Raw genomic sequence first — 21,566 nt, forward strand, 5'->3', positions numbered from 1 at the left:
CCCTGATGCGAAGAACTGACTCCCTGGAAAAGACCCTGTGCTGGGAAAGATTGAAGGCAGGAGGAGAAGGGACCGACAGAGGATGAGATGGTTAGATGGCATCACCATCTTGATGGACATGAGTTTGAGCAAGCTCCGGGAGGTGGTGAAGGACAGGGAAGCCTGGCATGCTGCAGTCCGTGGGGTCACAAAGAGTCGGACACAACTGAGCAACTGAACTGAACTGAAAGTAGTATGAGGGAACAGAGGCAAACGTGGGGCCTTAGACTTGTAGAATGTTTGCAGAGGTACAGAGTATATGCAGAAATATTCTATCAATGTGTTTATGTATGTGATTTCTTTACCATTTGACTCAAAATGTCCAAAAAACTGTTTTGAGTGACTGTTTTTAGGCAGGAGTTTGGATTGTGAGAAACTGTATGAAAGAACTTGTATTCATTTGGCTAGACTGTTTCTGAAGCTAAGCTAATGAAAGGTGGAAACTATATGAAAGCAATAGCATTGCAGACTTGGCTAAGGCCTTTTGAAATATTTTAAAGATTATACTAACATTATTTAAAATTGTGTTAATTACCTCTCTGAAACTGAATGGACAAAGTAAAAGTAAGGTTAATCATGTTATCATTTTCAAAATTTTCCAGTGTGAAAGAGGTGGTACCAGGTGTAAAGAAAGTTTGATAAAATCTAGTAAGATTGCTGGAATATATGAGGTAGATTCCCAATTTAGCAAAGCCATCAGGAGATAGAGACACCTATTAACACGATTTACAGAAGTGAATTTTTTAATGCTATTATAATATATGTCAGCCGTAACAGAGGTATATACTTAAGACTTGTGTGTCCTAAATAGCAACAGCAATAAAAGGAGTGCCCATTTACTTATCATCCAACTTAAGAAACAGAACATAACCTTATGCCGCTAACAAGTCGCACCTCTTTCCATAGAAATAACTGCTATTGTGATTTTTCTTTTTTCTTTATAGTTATACCACACATGTATCTACCCTTAAGCAATGAATTATTTAATTTTCCTTGTTTTAAACTATTCTACACAAATGTAATTTTAACTGTTTATTGTTTGAAGTTTTCTTTTTTGCACTGAATTAATTTCAGTTTCATCTATGTTGATGCATGTAGCCGTAGATCTTTAATTTTCCCTGCTGCATATTATACCACTGTATGCGCTCACCACAGCTCAGTTTTTTGTTCCAACATAAACGGATATTTAGATTGCTTGCAGTTTTTAGTTCTATTACGAAGCGTTTGATTATGAACATGTTGGCACATATCTTCTGGTGCACACATGCGAGGATTTTGCTGGGATACTTAGGAGCCAGGGGGTTGGCTAGAGTTGTGTATGTAACCTTACTGAGTCATGCCAAACGGTTTTGCAAAGTGTATAAGTGTTCTCATTATTTTACATCCTCATCGACACTGTGTCAGGCTCTAAGGGTGCTGCAGGCTCTAAGCCACTTTGTGCCTTTTTTCATGACCACTTTTATTGTGTTCATGTGGCAGATTGACTCCAGGTGAAACAGCAAATTCTTTTTATAGATATCCAGCTTCAAGAGTTCTTGTTTCACAGTTCACAAGTACTATAAAATCATGAGACTGATAAGTCAGGGAAGAAATTGTTTTCTGTGGATTGAGATTCCAAATAGATGAATAAAATATTTGTAACCTTTAATAGCAAGAACATAACAGTTTTACATGGCACATCTAACATGCCTGAGAGGTCTTATCTATAATAAGTACTTAATTTATTGAAGTGGGTTCATTATTTGTTTAAAAAATAAACTTAGCCTTTTAAAAAGTCAGTATTTCTTTCTAACAAATAAAAAAGTGTTATCAAGCCTATAAAGTTCTTAGTAAATATTTAATTTTTATATCCCACCTCTCATTTTGCTTCACTATTGTTTTAATCTTTTATATCCTTTTCTATAGCTCATTTCAACGGCCACGTGGCACTCTCCATTTGGATGATGGTGAATACTGGTCCAACAGGGCAGCCTCTTATAAAGGAAAATCCCACCGACCCATCTTTGAGAACAGCATGGACAAGATATACAGGAACTTATACAAAAAGGCCTGTAGTTCTGTTTCTCATACACAGGAAAGCTTCTGAGATCAGCCGCGATAAACTGTATGAGTGTCCTTGTCAACTTCTCAATGAAAACGTTTGATGTGATCAATACCTGTACTCTTTTATTTTTTTTAATCAGGTGGTTCTAATTGAGCACAGTAGTTAGACTTTAAGTTTATTATTTCAAATGATAAAGTATCATGGGCAAGCCTTCTTTTTCCAATCACAGTAGAGAGTGCTATATTCCCACAGTTCTGGAACACAGTCAAAACCTCCATTCTGATTACGAGAAGGCTGTCCTGTCACATGTCTCTCATGTCACCAGCTACAAATCCAAGAACATATTCTCTCTAAAAATGCTCTTCTGCCTTCATCACCTTGTAATTTTCTTTCCATTTGCTCGAACGGTTATCTTGTCTGACTAAGATTATTTTTATTATTAACTTTCATTTCTTGGTCATAGGCAAAAAAACATATACAGAGATGAATTTCCCAGGAGTTTAAACTCTATTTTAACTAGTATTTTCTACTGTTTGCTCCCTAAGAAAAGGCTATTAATGTCTTAGCTCCTAAGATATAGTTTTCTTTTTAAAGTTTCTATAATCCTTTACTCCCTCTTCTCTAAAAGAGCTAGCTAAGTTACCTAAAATGCCTAACAGATAGCGAGAAATAGGAATGGCCAAATGTGACCCCAGATATGAATAACTGATTTTTAAAGATAGATTTTTTTTTGCATTGTTTTTTCCTAGAGTCAAAACTTTTGGTGGAACCAGAATCAGAAAATAGCCTTTGTTAAAAAGCTTGTAAAAACTCATAAAGAATAAGGGATTTATGTTGTAATTTAATCTCTTTAGAGTATTCATAGGTATCAAATAGCCCGTGAAAGTAGCAACCTTACTTTAAAAAAAAAAAAAAAACCTGGGAACCATAAAGGGGAGGAAATATTAGAGCATAACTCTTTGTACTCAAAAGTTGTTGGTTGATAAAATTAGCTTCTTCCCCCTCTCCCCTCTACCCTGGCTCCAAACACATCTGAGGACAGTTAGGCTTTGAAGATACAAAGAAATCAGTTACCTTATATTTATTAGAGAGAGTAGAAGAAATGCAGAGAATAGGAAATGATAAATTTGACTTACAAACTTTAAGAGTTGACTACAAGATAATGTTTTCTCATTGATTCCATCTTTGGTTAATTTTATAGTTATGATATTAAAATACTTGAGTTGAACTCTATTTAAGTTGGAATTGGTATGTAAATTGGGCGATTTATTTTTCTAATTGGAGAAAGTACGTAATACCTGTTATCTAATAATAAGACTTTTCAGCTTCATGTTGATTGTTTTATCTGTGGCAATCTGCAATGTATTGGAAGCACATCAGAGACAGGAGCCAGGTATCCTAGGCTACAGATCTCTGGTCCTGGTTTCCTCAGTTATCAGTGGAGGGAACGGAATAGGTCAGCATTTCCTGAACTGTGTTTGTAGACTGCTGTTCTAAGAGATGGCTTTAGGAATGTAGATACAAGTATTTTCATTGGTCATGTAAGTTTAGGAAAAATCTGTGTACCACTCAAACTTAGAGAGTCATGGGTAAGATGACAGGAATAAAAAGGGGTTGCTAGTAATACTGAAAAAAACAGTGGTAAATTGTTCAAGCAAACTACATATTGGTCACCTTAGTAAAAACATTAGCATGTTTGAGGCTGTAAGAAATCCTGGCATAAACATGCTTCGCTCTAGCATCTAATAGAAAGTCTGATACATACTTGGTGCTCATTAAATATTTATTGATTAACCCAGACTTTCCTAAACTAAATTGAGTGTGTAACAGTGTTTGCTGTTATGGTTATCTTTCCCCTCCCATTCCTCTCCCCCAACTCCCGAGACTTCCTCTGAAATGCCATCTGCAGACACATGTTGACAGAGTCGGGAAAATACTGGACTCCACAATCACTCAGCTACCCTCTGGTTGTAAGTTTTCTGATGATTTTTTGTATAAGTTTTTGAAGGTCAGCATTGAATGATGGTTTTTTAAAAAATCATACATCAATAAAACTTAATATCTTTTCCTCCTTGATGGAAACAAATGAAAAATTCCCCTATTTAAAAGTGGCTTCTTGGTTTGCTACATGCCTTCAGTCATGTCTGACTCTTTGAGACCCTACAGACTGCAGCTCACCAGGCTTCTCTGTCCATAGGATTCTCCAGGCAAGAATACTAGAGTGGGTTGCCATGGCCTCCTCCAGGGGATCTTCCTGACCCAGGGAATGAACCTGAGCCTCCTGTCTACTGCATTGGAAGGCAGGTTCTTTACCACTAGCGCCACCTGGGAAGATCAGTGAAGTGAAGTGAAAGTCACTCAGTCATGTCCGACTCTTTGTGACCCCATGGACTGCATGATGCCTGGAATTCTCCAGGCCAGAATACTGGAGTGTGGGTAGCCTTTCCCTTCTCCAGGGATTGAGCCCAGGTCTTCCGCACTGCAGGCAGATTCTTTACCAGCTGAGCCACAAGGGAAGCCCAGGCTCCTTGGTAAAAAGAGCAAATATGAACTTTAAAGAAAATATTTGCTATCATAGAAAATTTCCTGAGTAAGTACAAAAAAATATATATATATATATTACTTTGCACCTATATTTGCCATTATCATACAAAGGCCACCAAAAAATGGGTCTCAAAGGGGAACTTTAGAAAATATTTAAGAGACATTTTCCTCTGAATTAAATTTGACATCTCCCTGAAGGATCAAATATAAATTTCCACATACTTAACATCTTTGCTAAGTGTCTATTTCCATTCCCTTGAGGAAAGAGTAGTCTTTGTTGTTTTCCCTAACTATTATGATGAATTCTTATGTTGTATTATCTTTCAAGAGTAAAACCTCTAAGTACTAATAGCTGCCTTTTCTCATTGAAAGAAGCAGAAAGATGCCATAGTTTATTCTCTTAACCCCCTCTTTAATATTTCCTACAATCTAGCAATAGTTATTAGACAATATGAAAGATAAATTGGTCTGTCTCCTTCTTTTTAATGTAATTTTTCTCTTAAAAAAATCCTAGGAATTTCAGGAAGGAAAATGTTAATTCAGCTAAGGAAAAAATTAAATCATTGGACTGAGAGTGTGTCTTCCCTGGTTTCACTACTAGTTATATAACCTTGTTTAAGTCATCTATCCTTCTTAGACCTCGGTTTTCTTTCCTATATTGAGGAAGAGGTTAATTTAGAATGATCTTTTAATGTTCCAACATTTTTATAATTGTGTAATTGATCAATGTAGATCAGGAAGTTTTCAGCAGCAGAGTTGTATTCTGATTTCAAAGATTAAGCCCTTGATTAAAAATCTGGACCAAAAGGAGAGAATTCTCATTATTGTGCTCATTCCTAATAATGGCTTTTTTGAGATAGTTCATATGCTATAAAATTCACCCTTTAAAAGTATACAGTTGAGTGGTTTTCAGTATAGTCACAGAGGTGTGCAACTGTAACCACTAGCTAATTATAAAATATTTCATCACCCCAGAAAGAATCCTGTATCCAATAGCAATTGCTCCCCATGCCTTTTTTCCCTTGTCACAACTCGTACTGATCTGCTTTCTGTTTCTATGCCTACTCTGGACATTTAGACATTTCATATACATGGGATTATATAATATGTGAGTTTTTTTGTCTGGCTTCTTTCATCTAGCATAATGTTTTCAGGACTCATACCTGTTGTAACATGTGTCGGTACTTTATTTCTTTTTATTGCTAAAAAATAATCTATTATATGGATATATCTTATTTTGTTTATCTATTCAGTTGGTGGGCGTTTTCATTGCTTTCACTTTGGGGATATTATGAAAAATGCTGGTACTATGAACATTTGTGAAGTTTGTGATGGATATATGTTTTTATTTTCCTTGAATATACACCTAAGAGTAGAATTGTTGGGTCATATGGAAACTCTTTGTTTAACATTTTGAAGAATTGCTTTCCAAAGTGACTCAATCATTTTACAACTATTATGTTTATTTTTATGTTATCTTAGAAACTTAGGCTAGTTACACATTCAACCACTCATTCACCCATTTATCACATATTTATTGAGCACTGTGTTAGATATAGAGTATAAAATTTTTAAATGTATCTTCCCATAAGCACAAAGAATCTATTGAGAGAGACAAAACAATATATTCCAGCATTTATAGTGGTTTGGTAACTTCTGTGATAAAATAATACAAGAATGAGCATAGAGTAATGCTAGCTTGATGCAACAGAACTTATTGTAAAAGCATGAAAATGGGAGAGAAAATGATTGTTCAGAAAACTCCAAATGCTGTTAACTAGAGATTGTGTACAAGATTGCAAAAACTTTGATGGGATATGATGAATGCTAAAATGGACCACAAAGAGAACCACAGGCTTGGAGCCGCATTAAATGAGGCAGCCTTTTAGCTGGACACTGGAAGATGGGAAGGACTTTTGTGAACAGGAAACCAAGATGGGATATACTCAATATTGATCAGTTTTTACGAGGGTGGAGGCGAGATTGAGGAAAATGTCCAGAAATCATTTAAATATATAAAACTTGGGAGAACTCAAGAATTGAAAATGGATTTTTGAAGTCAGATCAAAATAAACAAAAAACCTATGTTGCTCTTGTCCTAATTTGTATGTGACCATAATAAGCACCTTGAGAGTAGCGGACCCCAAGCAATTGTGCTTTTTACTTATTATTGAGGCCCTGGTGGGAGAAAGTTAGTTTGAGGAACACCCTTTTAGAAATTAAGAAAGATATTGTCCTCCCAATCCCAGATTATCTAACTAGCTAGAAATTTATTTACAAAAATGAAAAAGGAAAGAAACTCAATTTTTTGTTGTTGGGGTTATGAGAGTATTATTTATCTCTGAATGATATACTTTGAGTTTAATTATGTGAAGATCCTTAGACAACCAGAATTTGTGAGTATTCATCCATTTAACAAATGTTATTGAAGGTCTAATGTCCAGAGATAAACAAAAACCTAGTTCCTGACCCAAGTTCATAGGCGGAAAAACTGACATTTACTTATTACAATGAAAGAAGTACTATAATAGATGATAAGGTTTGCAAGTATTTTCTCTCATCCCATTGATTGTCTTTTTGTTGTTGATTGTTTCCTTTGCACTGAAGAACCTTTCTATGTGGTTCTATGTGACGTGGTTCCACTTTGTCTATTTTTACTTTCATTGCTTTTGCTTTCAGTGTCATATCTAAGAAATCATTGCCAAGACCAATGTCAAGATTTCCCCCTATATTTTCTATTAGGAGTTTTACAATTTCAGGTCTTATGTTTAAATCTTTAATCCACTTTGACTTGATTTTTATGTATAATGTAAGTTAAGGGTTTGATTTCTTCTTTCTTTTTTTTTTTTTTTGCATGTGGATATATAATTTTCCTAATCATTTGTTGAAGAGACTGGTTTTCCCCCTTTGTATATTCTTGACTCCTTTCAAAGATCAGTTGACTCTGTGTGTGTTACTTTTTTTCTGGGCTGTCTATTCTGTTCCACTGCTCTTTTTCTGTCTTTATCCCAGTACCATACTGTTTTAATTGCTGTGGGTTTATGGTTTAGCTTGAAATCAGGAGTATGATGTCTCCAGCTTTTTTGCTCTTTTTTAAGGTCACTTTGGTTATTCTGAGTCTTTGGTGGTTCTATACGATTTTATGATTTTTTTTTCTATTTCTGTAAAAAATGTCATTGGGATTTTGATGGGCTTAATAGGAAATCTGTATATCACTTTGGGAAGTGGACATTTTAACCAACCACATGATAATCACACACACACACACAAACGTGTAAAGAAGACACACAAAATTAAAAAAGAAAAGAATTAAAGAATCTTACTACAAAAAATCAACAAGGCACAAAGGAAGATCACAAGAGAGGAATAGAGGGACAAAATAGAAAACAGAAAACAGCAAAATGGCAAAAGCAAATCCTTGCCTATCAATGATTGCCTTAAGTGTAAATGGATTAAGCTCTCCGAAAGACACAGAGTGGCTGAATGGATAATAAAGCAAGACCCAACTATATGCTATCTACAAGAGACTCTCTTTATATTAAAGGACACACATAGGCTAAAAGTGGAGGAGTGGCAAAATAGTATTCCATGCAAATATTAAACAAGAGAGCACAGGTGCCTATAGTATTATCAGGAAAAAAATAGACTTTAAGTCTGTCACAAGCATCACTACATTTCTGTTGCAGTTTAAGTTTTTAAAAGTTTAATCTTTGGAGTTTATGATATAGTTCAGAAATGAGAGGAAACCTTTAATGCCTTTGAACACTGTAATAGATTTGAGAATAGGTGTATCCTCTTAGAGACTTATTTTCATCAGTGAAACACATTCTTCACTGGAGTTTTTTTGTGTGTGTTTGTTTTTCAGTAAAATTAGTGATATATGCAAACAAAATGTTGAAAGATTTATGTACATACATTTCCAGTAACATCTATTTCTAGGAGGTTGACAACAACACTGAATAATAGAAAAAGTGCTTTCTTCACAACTTTTCTGAACCTCTTTTTTTAGCCTGTGAAATAAGATATTGATAAACATTGCCCTCCATTCCTCATAAAAGTATTAGGATTAAGTAGGAACATAATGTGGACATTCTTTGACACATGTTAGGCACTATCCTAATTATTTTTTGGAAGTGATCTGGGAAAAGAAATTAACAATTTTAAAAATAATCCATCTGGCATAATAACAATACTGTTGGTTGCAGAGTTGAATGAACTTCAGATTTTGTTCTCTGTGTTTTCTTGTAACCTCTGTGCTGCTTAACTTTTCTGAACTTATTTGCTCATTTGTGAAGTGGAAGCTGTTTTCGTAGAGTTCATTTAACCAGTTAATGCATGTGAACTACCTCATACAAAACATGGCGCTCAATAAAGGGTAACTGTAGTAGCTATGCTTCCAGGTCAGTATAGAGATAGTATTCTGATAGATCTTGAGGATCTGATTGGACAGAAAGTGGAATAAATGTAAAAAAATTTCAAAATTATTTCAGGACACAAGACCAAATCAGATTTCTTTCAGTATGGCTCTTAAGTTTACTAGTTATTTCGTTTATGTAGGTTGTATAATACTCATTTCAGTTCAGTCACTTAGTCGTGTCCGACTCTGTGACCCCATGGATCTCAGCACGCCAGTCTTCCCTGTCCTTCACCAACTTCCAGAGGCTAAATAGAACACCGGCAGGCCCCACTGGGGTTTGAACCCAGGATCTCCTATTTACTAGACAGGCGCTTTAACCAGCTAAGCCACGGAGCCTTTCTTAGCCTTGTATTCTATTCTGTGGTGCCATCTGAAGATATTAGACCTTAATTTTATTTTTTACAAAATGGGAATGATACCTACCTAAAATGGTTACTATGAAGAATATATTAGGTAAATGTTGCAAAGTGATTAGTATTATACCTAAAAAAATAGTAGATGCTTAAAGTAGACATCTTTTGCTTTCCCTTTCATTATTTTGTGTATAAATCCACCCAGGCATAGACCTTAACATCATTTATTTTTATTATTTAGAATCCTATTAACCTTGTATACGTTGTGCACTTTGCTAGAGGTTTTACGTAGATTTTACAAGTGAAACTAAACACATGACTTAGTCCTTGAGAGTATTGTCCACTTGAACTTTATATGTGGCTTCTCTCAGTTGTTTGAGGGCCTGTCCTATTAACCAGTTTTGATACTAGGAAGTTTATTTTGTCCTCTGTTTATTTTGGACTTAGCGCAGTTATGTTTTGCAAATTAACCTTATTCTTTTGATCTGGGGGATGTTAGAGGCAGAAGTTAAAATTGTTATTCAGTCACTAAGTCACGTCTGACTCTTTGGGACCCCGTGGACGGTAGCCTGCCAGGCTCCTCTGTCCTCCACTATGTCCCAGAGTCTGCTCAAATTCATGTCCATTGAGTCAGTGGCTCTATCTACCCATCTGGTGGTGGTGGTTTAGTTGCTATCGTGTCTGACTCTTGGGACCCCGTGGACGGTAGCCTGCCAGGCTCCTCTGCCCATGGGATTCTCCAGGCATGAATACTGGAGTGGGTTGCCATTTCCTTCTCCAGGGGATCTTCCCAACCCAGGGATTGACTCCTGAACCCAGATTCTTTACCAGCTATGAGGGAAACCCCCATTTGGAAGTTAGAGTTAAATCTCCATAATTCAACAGAAGTAACCCTGGATCATCTCAGTCAGATAAACATCCCTGTAAGTCTTAAGAATTTGTTATGAATGTGATTGAGTAGTCACCTTTTTCAGAAAACTGTGCTGTTTGACACTAGTCACGGAAGTGTGTGTGTGTGCGCTTACTTACATACACACATGCACATAAAGCTGTAGACCCATCTCAGGTTGCTATGTAATTCTTTAGAAGTCTTAAATTTTAAAAATAGCAATTTCAAAAAATTCCTTTATAACTTAAGATAAATAAAATAAATTTTAAAGTGTTTGTTTTTGGAAATTGCTGATGAATGATTATATTTTAGCTGTTGCATCTTACTGCATATGAATTATTCATTGCTCAGAAAAATAGCCTAGTGATTAAATACACAGCCTCTGGAGTCACTCTTCTAGATTCCAGTTCCACTTCAGCCACCTAATAACTGTGTGAGCTTTGACAGGTTATCTGATTTCTTTGTGCCTAGTTTTCTCATCTATACAATGAAGATACTATTACCAATCCCATGGGATCATTGTGAATATTAAAGTAGTTAACATATAGAAAGTGCTTAAAGCAATGCCTTGCACATGGTAAGGACTGCATAAATATATGATTACTACAGTTATTGTTGTTATTGTTAAACAGCTGACAGATTATCTACTGGACTTACCTATTACATGTATGTTTTCTGAAACAATTATTTAGTACCGCCCCCTCTTTATCCTGTTTATAGTAATATTCTGTTGCTAAATAAAATAATATACTTGAATCTACCACTCAACAGGAATAAGTTAAAAATATTTTGCATTATCCTGACTCTCCTTTGTGGCCCAGCAGTTGTTCACTTATTATACATTCCTACAGCTATATGGAATAAAGAATGTGTTTTGGCATAGAAACTGCATAATTTGGAGATATTTTTGTTGATAATCTTAAACTAAAACAGTCAAACTAATTTCAGTTCCACTGGAAACCCAGGGGGGTAATTGTTTTCTCCAAATGAGAGAGAACATGCCAGCTTTTGTGTTAGTAAGTATTTCCAAGTGTTTATGTGGGGAAAATGGAAGAAAAAGAGCATTTTACTTCAGTGAATTTAATCCACCAAACTTTTAAAACCTTAGAAAAACTATTTCCACTAGACTTCTATGATAAGTAATAACTTGTATTTTGTATACCTATTACCATTTTCAAGCACTTTAACATAAGTTATCTTTGTTGTATTTCTCCATAACATGTTCATAAATTAGGTAGGACAGGGTTATAATCTACAGTTTTACAAATTTGGGTTAAGTGTCTCTTGCAGGTCACACAGTGGGGATATAAGTGGGTGTATAAGTGGCTCCGTAAGGACTTAAAACCAAATATTAGTATTTTCTCATAAATATCCTATTGAACTTTTCCTGCTATTGCTTGATATTCCTCTTAAATATTGGTTTTAATATTGGATTTTAAGAGGTGATACTTGGTTCTCGTTGATTGATCACATCTATATTTGGAGAAGGCTTAGTTTTCATCATTCAGACTCTTCAATATGTTTGTGACTATCTCCAGCCATTTGTTTTTCCTTCTCTCTACCCAGGCCCTACGTGTTGGCTAATTATCCCACTTACGAACACACCGCCAGTCTATTGAAGAGCAACGGAAGTTAAGCTAGCCAGCTTATAACTTATGAGGAGTTGTACTAGAAATGGTTAGTAGTAAAGAGTTCCATGACATTTAAAGAATTCAGTGATCTAGTTACTCCAAATAATTGGAAATTGTCATAATTTGAAAGTAACTTAAGTGTAGGATGCAAAGAGTATCTGAGACATACCTAACATTCCACTCATTAGTTGAAAGTGTGATTATGTAGCATCCAGGTCTAAAGCTGGTAAAGCTTTTCTGTTCCAGTTCAGTATTTCCAAATCCTGACTGATGAGAGTCACTCAGGAAGCAGTTAGAAAGTTTCCTCCTCTCAATCTCTGGAGATCCTGATACAATAAATTTAACTTATTAAAGAGTTTTTAAGAGTCTCTCTAGGTGATTGTGATGTTTGCCTAGGTGTTGCTGAACCATAAGGACTCTTTTGTTGACCATGATGGCTACTCCATTTCTTCTAAGGGATTCTTGCCCACAGTGGTAGATATAATGGTCATCTGAGTTAAATTCACCCATTCCAGTCCATTTTAGTTCACTGATTCCTAAAATGTCGACGTTCGCTCTTGTCATCTCCTGTTTGATCACTTCCAGTTTGCCTTGATTCATGGACCTAACATTCCAGGTTCCTATGCAATATTGCTCTTTACAGCATCGGACCTTGCTTCTATCACCAGTCACATCCACAACTGGGTGTTCTTTTTCCTTTGTCTCCATCTCTTCATTCTTTCTTGAGTTATTTCTCCACTGATCTCCAGTAGCGTATTGGGCACCTACAGACCTGGGGAGTTCATCTTTCAGTATCCTATCTTTTTGCCTTTTCATACTGTTCATGGGGTTCTCAAGGCAAGAATAATGAAGTGGTTTGCCATTTCCTTCTCCAGTGGACCACATTTTGTCAGAACTCTCCACCATGACCCTCTGTCTTGGGTGGCCCTACACGGCATACATAGTTTAATCGAGTTAGACAAGGCTCTGGTTCATGTGATTAGATTGGTTAGTTTTCTGTGATTGTGGTTTTCAGTCTGTCTGTGCTCTGTTGGAGAAGGATAAGAGGCTTATGAAAGCTTCCTGATGGGATAGACTGACTGAGGGGAATACTGGGTCTTGTTCTGATGGGCGGGGCCATGCTCAGTAAATCTTTAATCCAATTTTCTTTTGATGAGTGGAGCTGTGTTCCCTCCCTGCTACTTATCTGGGGCCAAACTATGGTGGAGGTAATGAAGATAGTGGTGACCTCCCTCAAAAGATCCCATGCATGTACCCCTACACTCCATGCCCCCAACCCTGCAGCAAGCCACCTGACCCATGCCTTCACTGGAGAATCCCAGACACCCATAGGCAGGTCTCCTGTGGGGTCACGGGTTTCATATCATGAACTCCTTATTGCCAAATTCATACTTAAATTGAAGAAAGTAGGGAAACCACTAGACCATTCAGGTATGATCTAAATTAAATACCTAACAATTATACAGTGGAAGTGAGAAACAGATTTAAGGGACTAGATCTGATAGAGTGCCTGATGAACTAAGGATGGAGGTTCATGACATTGTACAGGAGACAGGAAGCAAGACCATCCCCAAGAAAAAGAAATGCAAAAAAGCAAAATGGCTGTCTGAGGAGGCCTTACAAATAGCCATGAAAAGAAGAGAACCAAAGGAGAAAAGGAAAGATATACCCCTTTGAATGCAGAGTTCCAAAGAATAGCAAGGATAAGAAAGCCTTCCTCAGCAATCAGTGCAAAGAAATAGAGGAAAACAATAGAGTGGGAAAGTCTAGAGATCTCTTCAAGAAAGTTAGAGATACCAAGGGAACATTTCATGTAAAGATGGGCACAATAAAGGACAGAAATGGTGTGCACCTAACAAAGGCAGAAGATATTAAGAAGAGGTGGCAAGAATACACAGAAGAGCTGTACAAAACACATCTTCACAACCCAGATAATCACGATGGTGTGATCACTCATCTAGAGCTAGACATCCTGGAATGTGAAGTCAAGTGGGCCTTAGAAAGCATCATTATGACACCACCCTTATGGCAGAAAGTGAAGAGGAACTAAAAAGCCACTTGATGAAAGTGAAAGTGGAGAGTGAAAAAGTTGACTTAAAGCTCAACATTCAGAAAATGAAGATCATGGCATCCGGTCCCATCACTTCATGGGAAATAGATGGGGAAACAGTGGAAACAGTGTCAGACTTTATTTTTCCAAAATCACTGCAGATGGTGACTGCAGCCATGAAATTAAAAGACCCTTACTCCTTGGAAGGAAAGTTATGACCAACCTAGATAGCATATTCAAAAGCAGAGACATTACTTTGCCAACAAAGGTCCGTCTAGTCAAGGCTATGGTTTTTCCAGTGGTCGTGTATGGATGTGAGTTGGACTGTGAAGAAGGCTGAGTGCCGAAGAATTGATGCTTTTGAACTGTGGTGTTGGAGAAGACTCCTGAGAGTCCCTGCACTGCAAGGAGATCCAACCAGTCCATTCTGAAGGAGATCAGCCCTGGGATTTCTTTGGAAGGAATGATACTAAAGCTGAAACTCCAGTACTTTGGATGCCTCACATGAAGAGTTGACTCATTGGAAAAGACTCTGATGCTAGGAGGGATTGGGGGCAAGAGGAGAAGGGGACGACAGAGGATGAGATAGCTGGATGGCATCACTGACTCGATGGACATGAGTCTGAGTGAGCTCCGGCAGTTGGTGATGGACAGGGAGACCTGGCGTGCTGCAATTCATGGGGTCGCAAAGGGTTGGACACAACTGAGCAGCTGATCTGATCTGATCTGATCTGATGGACAAAGCTAGTGGAGGTGATGGAATTCCAGTTGAGCTATTCCAAATCCTGAAAGATGATGCTGTAAAAGTGCTGCCCTCACTATGCCAGCAAATTTGGAAAACTCAGCAGTGGCCACAGGACTGGAAAAGGTCAGTTTTCATTCCAATCCCAAAGAAAGGCAATGCCAAAGAATGCTCAAACTACCACACAATTGCACTCATCTCACACACTAGCAAAGTAATGCTCAAAGTTCTCCAAGCCAGGCTTCAGCAATACGTGAACCATGAACTTCCAGATGTTCAAGCTGGTTTTAGAAAAGGCAGAGGAACCAGAGATCAAATTGCCAACATCTGCTGGACACCGAAAAAGCAAGAGAGTTCCAGAAAAAATCTGTTTCTGCTTTCTAGACTATTCCAAAGCTTTTGACTGTGTGGATCACAACAAACTGGAACATTCTGAAAGAGATGGGAATACCAGACCACCTGACCTGCCTCTTGAGAAATCTGAATGCAGGTCAGAAAGCAACAGTTAGAACTGGACATGGAACAACAGAATGGTTCCAAATTGGGAAAGGAGTATGTCAAGGCTGTATATTGTTACCATGCTTATTTAACTTTTATGCACAGTACATCATGAGAAACACTGGGCTGGATGAAGCACAGCTGGAATCAAGATTGATGGGAGAAATATCAATAACCTCAAATATGCAGATGACACCACCCTTATGGCAGAAAGTGAAGAAGAACTAAAGAGCCTCTTGATGAAAGTGAAAGAGGAGAGTGAAAAAGTTGGCTTAAAGCTCAGCGTTCAGAAAACTAAGATCATGGCATCCAGTCCCATCACTTCATGGGAAATAGATGGGGAAACAGTGGAAACAGTGACAGACTTTATTTTGGGGGGCTCCAAAGTCACTGCAAATGGTGACTGCAACCATGAAATTAAAAGATGCTTACTCCTTGAAAGGAAAGTTATGACCAACCTAGACAGCATATTAAAAAGCAGAGACATTACTTTGCCAACAAAGGTCCATCTAGCGAAGGCTATGGTTTTTCCAGTAGTCATGTATGGATATGAGACTTGGACTATAAAGAAAGCTGAGCACTGAAGAATTGATGCTTTTGAACTGTGGTGTCGGAGAAGACTCTTGAGAGTCCCTTGGACTGCAAGGAAATCCAACCAGTCCGTCCTAAAGGAAATCAGTCCTGGGTGTTCATTGGAAGGGCTGATGCTGAATGGAAACTCCAATACTTTGGCTACCTGATGTGAAGAAGTGACTCATGTGAAAATATCCTGATGCTGGGAAAGATTGAAGGTGGGAGGAGAAGGAGACGACAGAGGATGAGACGGTTGGATGGCCTCAGCTACTCAAAGGACGTGAGTTTGAGTAAGCTCCATGAGTTGATGATTGACAGGGAGGCCTGGCATGCTGTAGTCCATGGGGTTGCAAAGAGTTGGACATGACTGGGTGACTGAACTGAACTGAATCCTGACCTCTCAAACATACATACAGTGAGTTGTAAAATGTTGTAAATGTATGTGAGTGATATTTGGGTCGGTGTATGGAAAAGGAAGGTGTATGGAAGAGGAAGCAACCACTTCCTTAATGAGTGAAGGAAGACATCACAAAGGAATCAGTCTTTCACCTTGGTCTTAGTGGATGATTTTCTCAGAAGAGGAGAGGCTGGGCATCAGAGGTTTTGTGGACATGAAAGAGGCACAGCATCTTCAGGGAACTGCAGGAGTTCAGTGTGGTTAGAGTACAGGGGTGTATGGTGAAATGGGGGTATGTTGACATTATATTAAGGTCCTTCTTCATATGCCTTACTATAGAATTTGAATTCTATCCTCAGACCCCCGAAAGTTTTAGGGACTCATGTAATACCATTTCATTCTCATAGTATCATTTGCGAATATACTTGACATCCCAAAGTCATATTATGATCTAAGGCAAGAGTTGTGTAGTCTGTTTCTCCAGCCATTTGTTCATCCTTCTGCATATTTATTGAACATTTGCATGTCAAAACACTTTGGATAATATAAAAAATACTTATTAAATTGTTCTCATTGAATTTTCACTCTAATTTAGCAGATGACATACTTCTTGTTGTCATTCAGTCGCTAAGTCATGTCTGATCCCATGGACTGAAGCACACGAGGCTTCCTTGTCCTTCACTATCTTCCTGAGTTTGCTCAGATTCATGTCCATTGAGTTGGTGATGCTATCTAACCATCTCATCCTCTGCCGCCCTCTTCTCCTTTTGCCTTCAGTCTTTCCTAGCATCAGGGTCTTCTCCAATGAGTTGACTCTTCACATCAGGTAGCCCAAAAGACTGGAACTTCAGCTTCAGCATCAGTTCTTCCAATGAATATTCAGGGTTGATTTCCTTTACAATTGACTGGCTTAATCTCCTTGCAGTCTAAGGGACCCTGAAGAGTCTCCTCCAGCACCATAAATTAAAGGCATTAGTTCTTCAATGCTCAGCCTTCTGTATGGTTCAACTCTCACATCCATACATGACTACTGGAAAAACGATAGCTTTGACTATATGGACTTTTGTCAGCAAAGTAATATCTTTGCTTTTTAATTTATTCTTGTAGTAAGTATCAAATATCTAGTAAGAGATTAGAATCTATAATTGCTGAAGAGTCAGTGAGTAGTAAAGGTTCAAAAAATGGAGAGAACTAGTCACTTGTCTGAAAAGGCTCTATGAATACAGAGGAATCCAGTCTGCAGCATGGGTTGGTTAGAATAGGTGGGAAAAGAGAAAAGTACTTTTAAGTGGAAAAAAATTGAACAATGCATAAAGATGTGGAAGTAAGTGTTTGTGAAGTGTGTTCGTGGATCGCAAGTTGATTGGTTGCCTGGAGCTAGAGTTTCACATAGGGAAGGAGCATTGACAATAAATAAATATGGCTTTGAAATGAAACCTTCAGAGAACCTCATAAGAAAATGCTATTCCTGAATTTACTTTTGATGCATCTTAAAGATCTCACATAAAGCTCAAACCCCAGCTGAACTTAAAAAAATAAATATTTTGTACAGAAGAGTAATTCCTGGCATTAAGATACTTTCAAACACTAAAATCATTGCCAGAGATTTTCCAGCTTAACGTCAAGCTGTTTAAATGCATTGGGAAGAGCTTTAGATAGCTTTTTGTTTGGTTTAGACTTTTTTTCCAAGGAAAAGGTAGAAAAGTATAGCCATTGGCCCTGTGTACACACAGAGCATAATTTTCATGTCTTCATCTGCTAAATGTCTGTGTTTCATTCATTGTTTGCCCATAGCCGGTGAACTTTAGGGATAATTCCTTCCTGTCTTGGACCCAGAGCAGAACCATATAGACAAGGTCCACAAGTCAGACATCAAAGATTAATATAAGAACATTTTCTAATAAACTTAGAGTCATTGTTTTTATATCACTTTTTCTAGGAAAATATTTCTAGAAATATTTTTAATTGGATTTTTCAAATGTTATTTTCTGATTTTAAAAAGATACATAAAAATTGGAAGACTTATAAAGTACTCATGTGAAAGTAAAAATGAGATAACTTGTAATATTTTGTACATTTTACTGGCAATATTCTATGTATTTCTACAGTCATTTGTTTTTACAAACAAATTTTGTACCTTTCTATTTTAATGGTAACACATACGCATTTCTTCATTTTTCTAAAGTGGTGCATAAATGTATTTTAATGACTATTTAATAATGCACTGATATACTCTGAGTTGATTTAATCATTGCTCTGTGGCTGCACACTTAGGTCGTTTCCCAAGTCTGTGTTTCTGTTATGTATTTAAACCAGGGAGAAACGTGTCTGCACCAAAGGTGGGTTATATGATCTACTTACGCAGTGTGCAAGCAGCAAATGGGTGACAGAAGGATTGCTCTTCCTTTCTTGTTTGTTTGTACCAGAATCCTCTATTGTTTACATACATTTTAGCCTCTTGTGTCATTTCCAGAAGCTTTATTTTTCTCACTTACTTTTTGGTTTGGATAAGATTTAAATATAAAAATCCATCTGTGAAGCATATTGTATATTCACATTGAAGGCTAAAAAACCATTTTTAATTAAAACTTTTTTCAGCACTCGTGGTTCACTTTGTCCTGTTTTTATTATGAAACACTCCAGCCTTCTTTCTAAAACACATATGTCTTGTACATTTCAAGATGTTCCTTGTTGCTCATGCAGAACTAGTTTCTTTATGCTGTCAGGCTCACGCCATATGGTCTGGCTGTTCATTTTGCTTCCCTTTCTGGCATTTGTGTGGGCAGCATCTTGCATGTAATGCAAGTTAATTTCATTCCCATCTCTCTCAGAAAACTTGTCAGAAGGTAAACCAGCAAACTGGAAACCCTGAATGATTCTTTGAGGTGTTAGGTTATACATGATGATAAAGGATATAGCCTTGAGTACCTAATGTTTGTAAGATTGAAAATGTGTCCAGTGAGATCTGAAGTCTGTCCAGATGTGAGTAATTATAATTAAGATACTATTGGTGCTTTTTGACATTGAAAATTACGTTTGCTGCAGGTCATTTTTGTAGATGGACCTAGAGTCTGTCATACAGACTGAAATGTCAGAAAGGGAAAAATCAATATTGTAAATTAACATATATGTGTGGAATCTAGAAAAATGGTATATGTGAACCTATTTGCAGGGCAGGAATAGACATGCAGACATAGAGAATGGGCATATGGGGAGTGGGGAGTGGGGCAAATTGGGAGATTAGGATTGACATATATACACTGCCATGTGTAAAGTAGATCGCTAGTGGGAAGCTGCTGCATAGCATAGGGAGCTCAGCTCGGTGCTCTATAATGACCTCCATGTGTAGGATGGGGGTGGGGGTTGGAGGGAGGCCCAAGAGGGAGGGGATACATGTATATGGGTATACATATAACTGATGCACTTTGTTGTACAGAAGAAACTAACACAACGTTGTGAAGCAATTATACTCCAATAAAAAAAGAAAAAAGATACTCTTGGTGCTACTTGGCAATAGCACCCATTATATAAACTGCAGTTCTTTAGTATTGATTTTAAACTAAATGTGAAGAGGGAGGGAAGGGGAAAGGAAGCATAAAAATCAGGTTACTTTTCAGCCACACACCATCCTGCTCCCATCTGAAAGTCTGTTTGCAGGATTGTCCACACCATGTAGGTGGTTTTGAGATGACTGGTGTTGCACTTCAGGTTAGGTGTAGTCAGAGATGAACTAATTTAAAAAGCAGTGACATATCAAGTTGAGTCTGAATTGAGAAAGGGATTGGACCTGATAGCATTTAAAAGTTTGCTTTGCCTTTAAAGAAAACTACTAGTCTGGACAGGCTTTACATTCTCCACTGTGTTAAGTCCTCAAAGTGGAAACCTCTATTCCTTGAACCCTAATGAATGGGTTCTGAATATCTGAATTTTTCAAGTAGTTCTGTTGTACTTTATAATATTCTTCTAATTGACAGGAACATCTAAATTTTTCACATATTTCCTAACCTCCTTTTTTTTAGGGGAAAAAAAAATGGATCCCGGATATATTTCAATGCATTCTTGATGATTTTGGCTTCCCAGTCAACTTCAGCAGTTATATCAGCCAACATAAATGCAGGGCTGTGAAGGTGGAAGAGACCCACTTGTGCCAGCGAGCACTGCCTCCACCCTAATATAACTTTTGTTTAGTCTTTAGCATTTATGCTGCCTTGGTATTAGTCCTTCCCTCATTCACCATTCATCTCATTATTGCAGAATTTCCTTTCCTCCTCCTCTTATGTTTATGATGTAGAGTGGGCTTGGGGACGAGGTCACTAGTTTGATGTGATTGTATAAAACAAGAATGAAAATGTCCTGTTGGGGAGCTTTGAGGTACTAATCTTGTGTCACCAACGCTGACTATCATGAAGAGTTCTTTTATCTTCTTGCTCCATCTAAGTGGATGACCTTGCTGTGTTCGTAGCGTAGGTGTTAGTGTAAATGTTAATAGTCTCTCCAAATCCAGTTGGACATCTAAGGATGAAATTACTTTGGCCTAATGTTCTAATAAATTTTCACATAAGTTTTAATATGAGAGAAGCATAAGTGCATTTAGGCTACATTGAGGTTCCTTTGTATGGTGATTTACTATATCATACACCTTCCACCCTCAGATAGATTCGAAAGTATGTTTTAAACTATCGTATCATACAGCCTATGATGCAAGAATTATCATTGACCCAATACAGACATGATGGTACATTTTATTTACACTCATGGTGTTTTCTTTCTGAAATGGAAACCTTTCTTCAATTCCAATACAAATGAAAGCACTAAAAATGCAGGACTTTGTATATTCTGTGCAGCTATTTTGAAATGGGCTAATAAATGTTTTATTCCTTCAGTAACATTGACCTTAATTTCAAGAAATTGAAATTGCATTTTGAATTATATTCTATACGTTGATACAGTTGATAAGAGCTTTTCTCTCCTTGAACTAAGACATGGAATTCCACATCCAGTAGACAAATTTAGCTGGCCAGAGAGAGATTTCTTTGAAATTCGTTGAGAAGTCAGTTGGGGAAAGTGTCAGGTGCCAAGGAAAGAGGATACAGAAGTGAATGAAACTTCATCATTGCTCTTGAGAAATTTAGAGTCCTAAGGAGAAGGGGAAAAACAGGTGGTAACCCTTCATTACAGAAGATACTATAGTGAATATAAACAAGTCCGGTAACTGTAGAGTCCAAAAGAAGAGTAAAAAAAAATAAGAGATGAGGGATGGCGGGTGGGCAGAAGGGCAAGAGAAAATGCTCCTTCTGTGTCTCAAGGAATAAGATAACTGCTATAAGTACTAGAAGTGCATTCATTAAATGTTTTTGAATGCTGTTACTATTCTGTCTTGGGAAACTAG

At 37.3% G+C, this 21,566-nt stretch overlaps 1 protein-coding gene and 1 non-coding gene across 3 annotated transcripts in view; one reads left to right on the plus strand and one right to left on the minus strand.

Annotated features, from left to right (window-relative positions):
• Positions 1-18,777, plus strand: part of SPATA6 (spermatogenesis associated 6) — a 181,915-nt gene extending 163,138 nt beyond the window's left edge. For both annotated transcript variants that reach the window (XM_070368091.1, XM_070368092.1), the window contains exon 13: positions 1,945-18,777. In XM_070368091.1, the coding sequence (XP_070224192.1) occupies positions 1,945-2,125 (181 nt within the window). In that variant the 3' untranslated portion in view covers positions 2,126-18,777. The remainder of the gene's footprint in view (positions 1-1,944) is intronic.
• TRNAT-AGU (transfer RNA threonine (anticodon AGU)) lies at positions 9,307-9,380 on the minus strand. Its single transcript has one exon. It is a non-coding gene; the product is annotated as a tRNA-Thr (tRNA).
• Positions 18,778-21,566: the final 2,789 nt, after the last annotated feature.

This window comes from Bos mutus, chromosome 3, assembly GCF_027580195.1.
Source record: "Bos mutus isolate GX-2022 chromosome 3, NWIPB_WYAK_1.1, whole genome shotgun sequence".
NCBI classification, from domain to species: Eukaryota; Metazoa; Chordata; class Mammalia; order Artiodactyla; family Bovidae; genus Bos; species Bos mutus.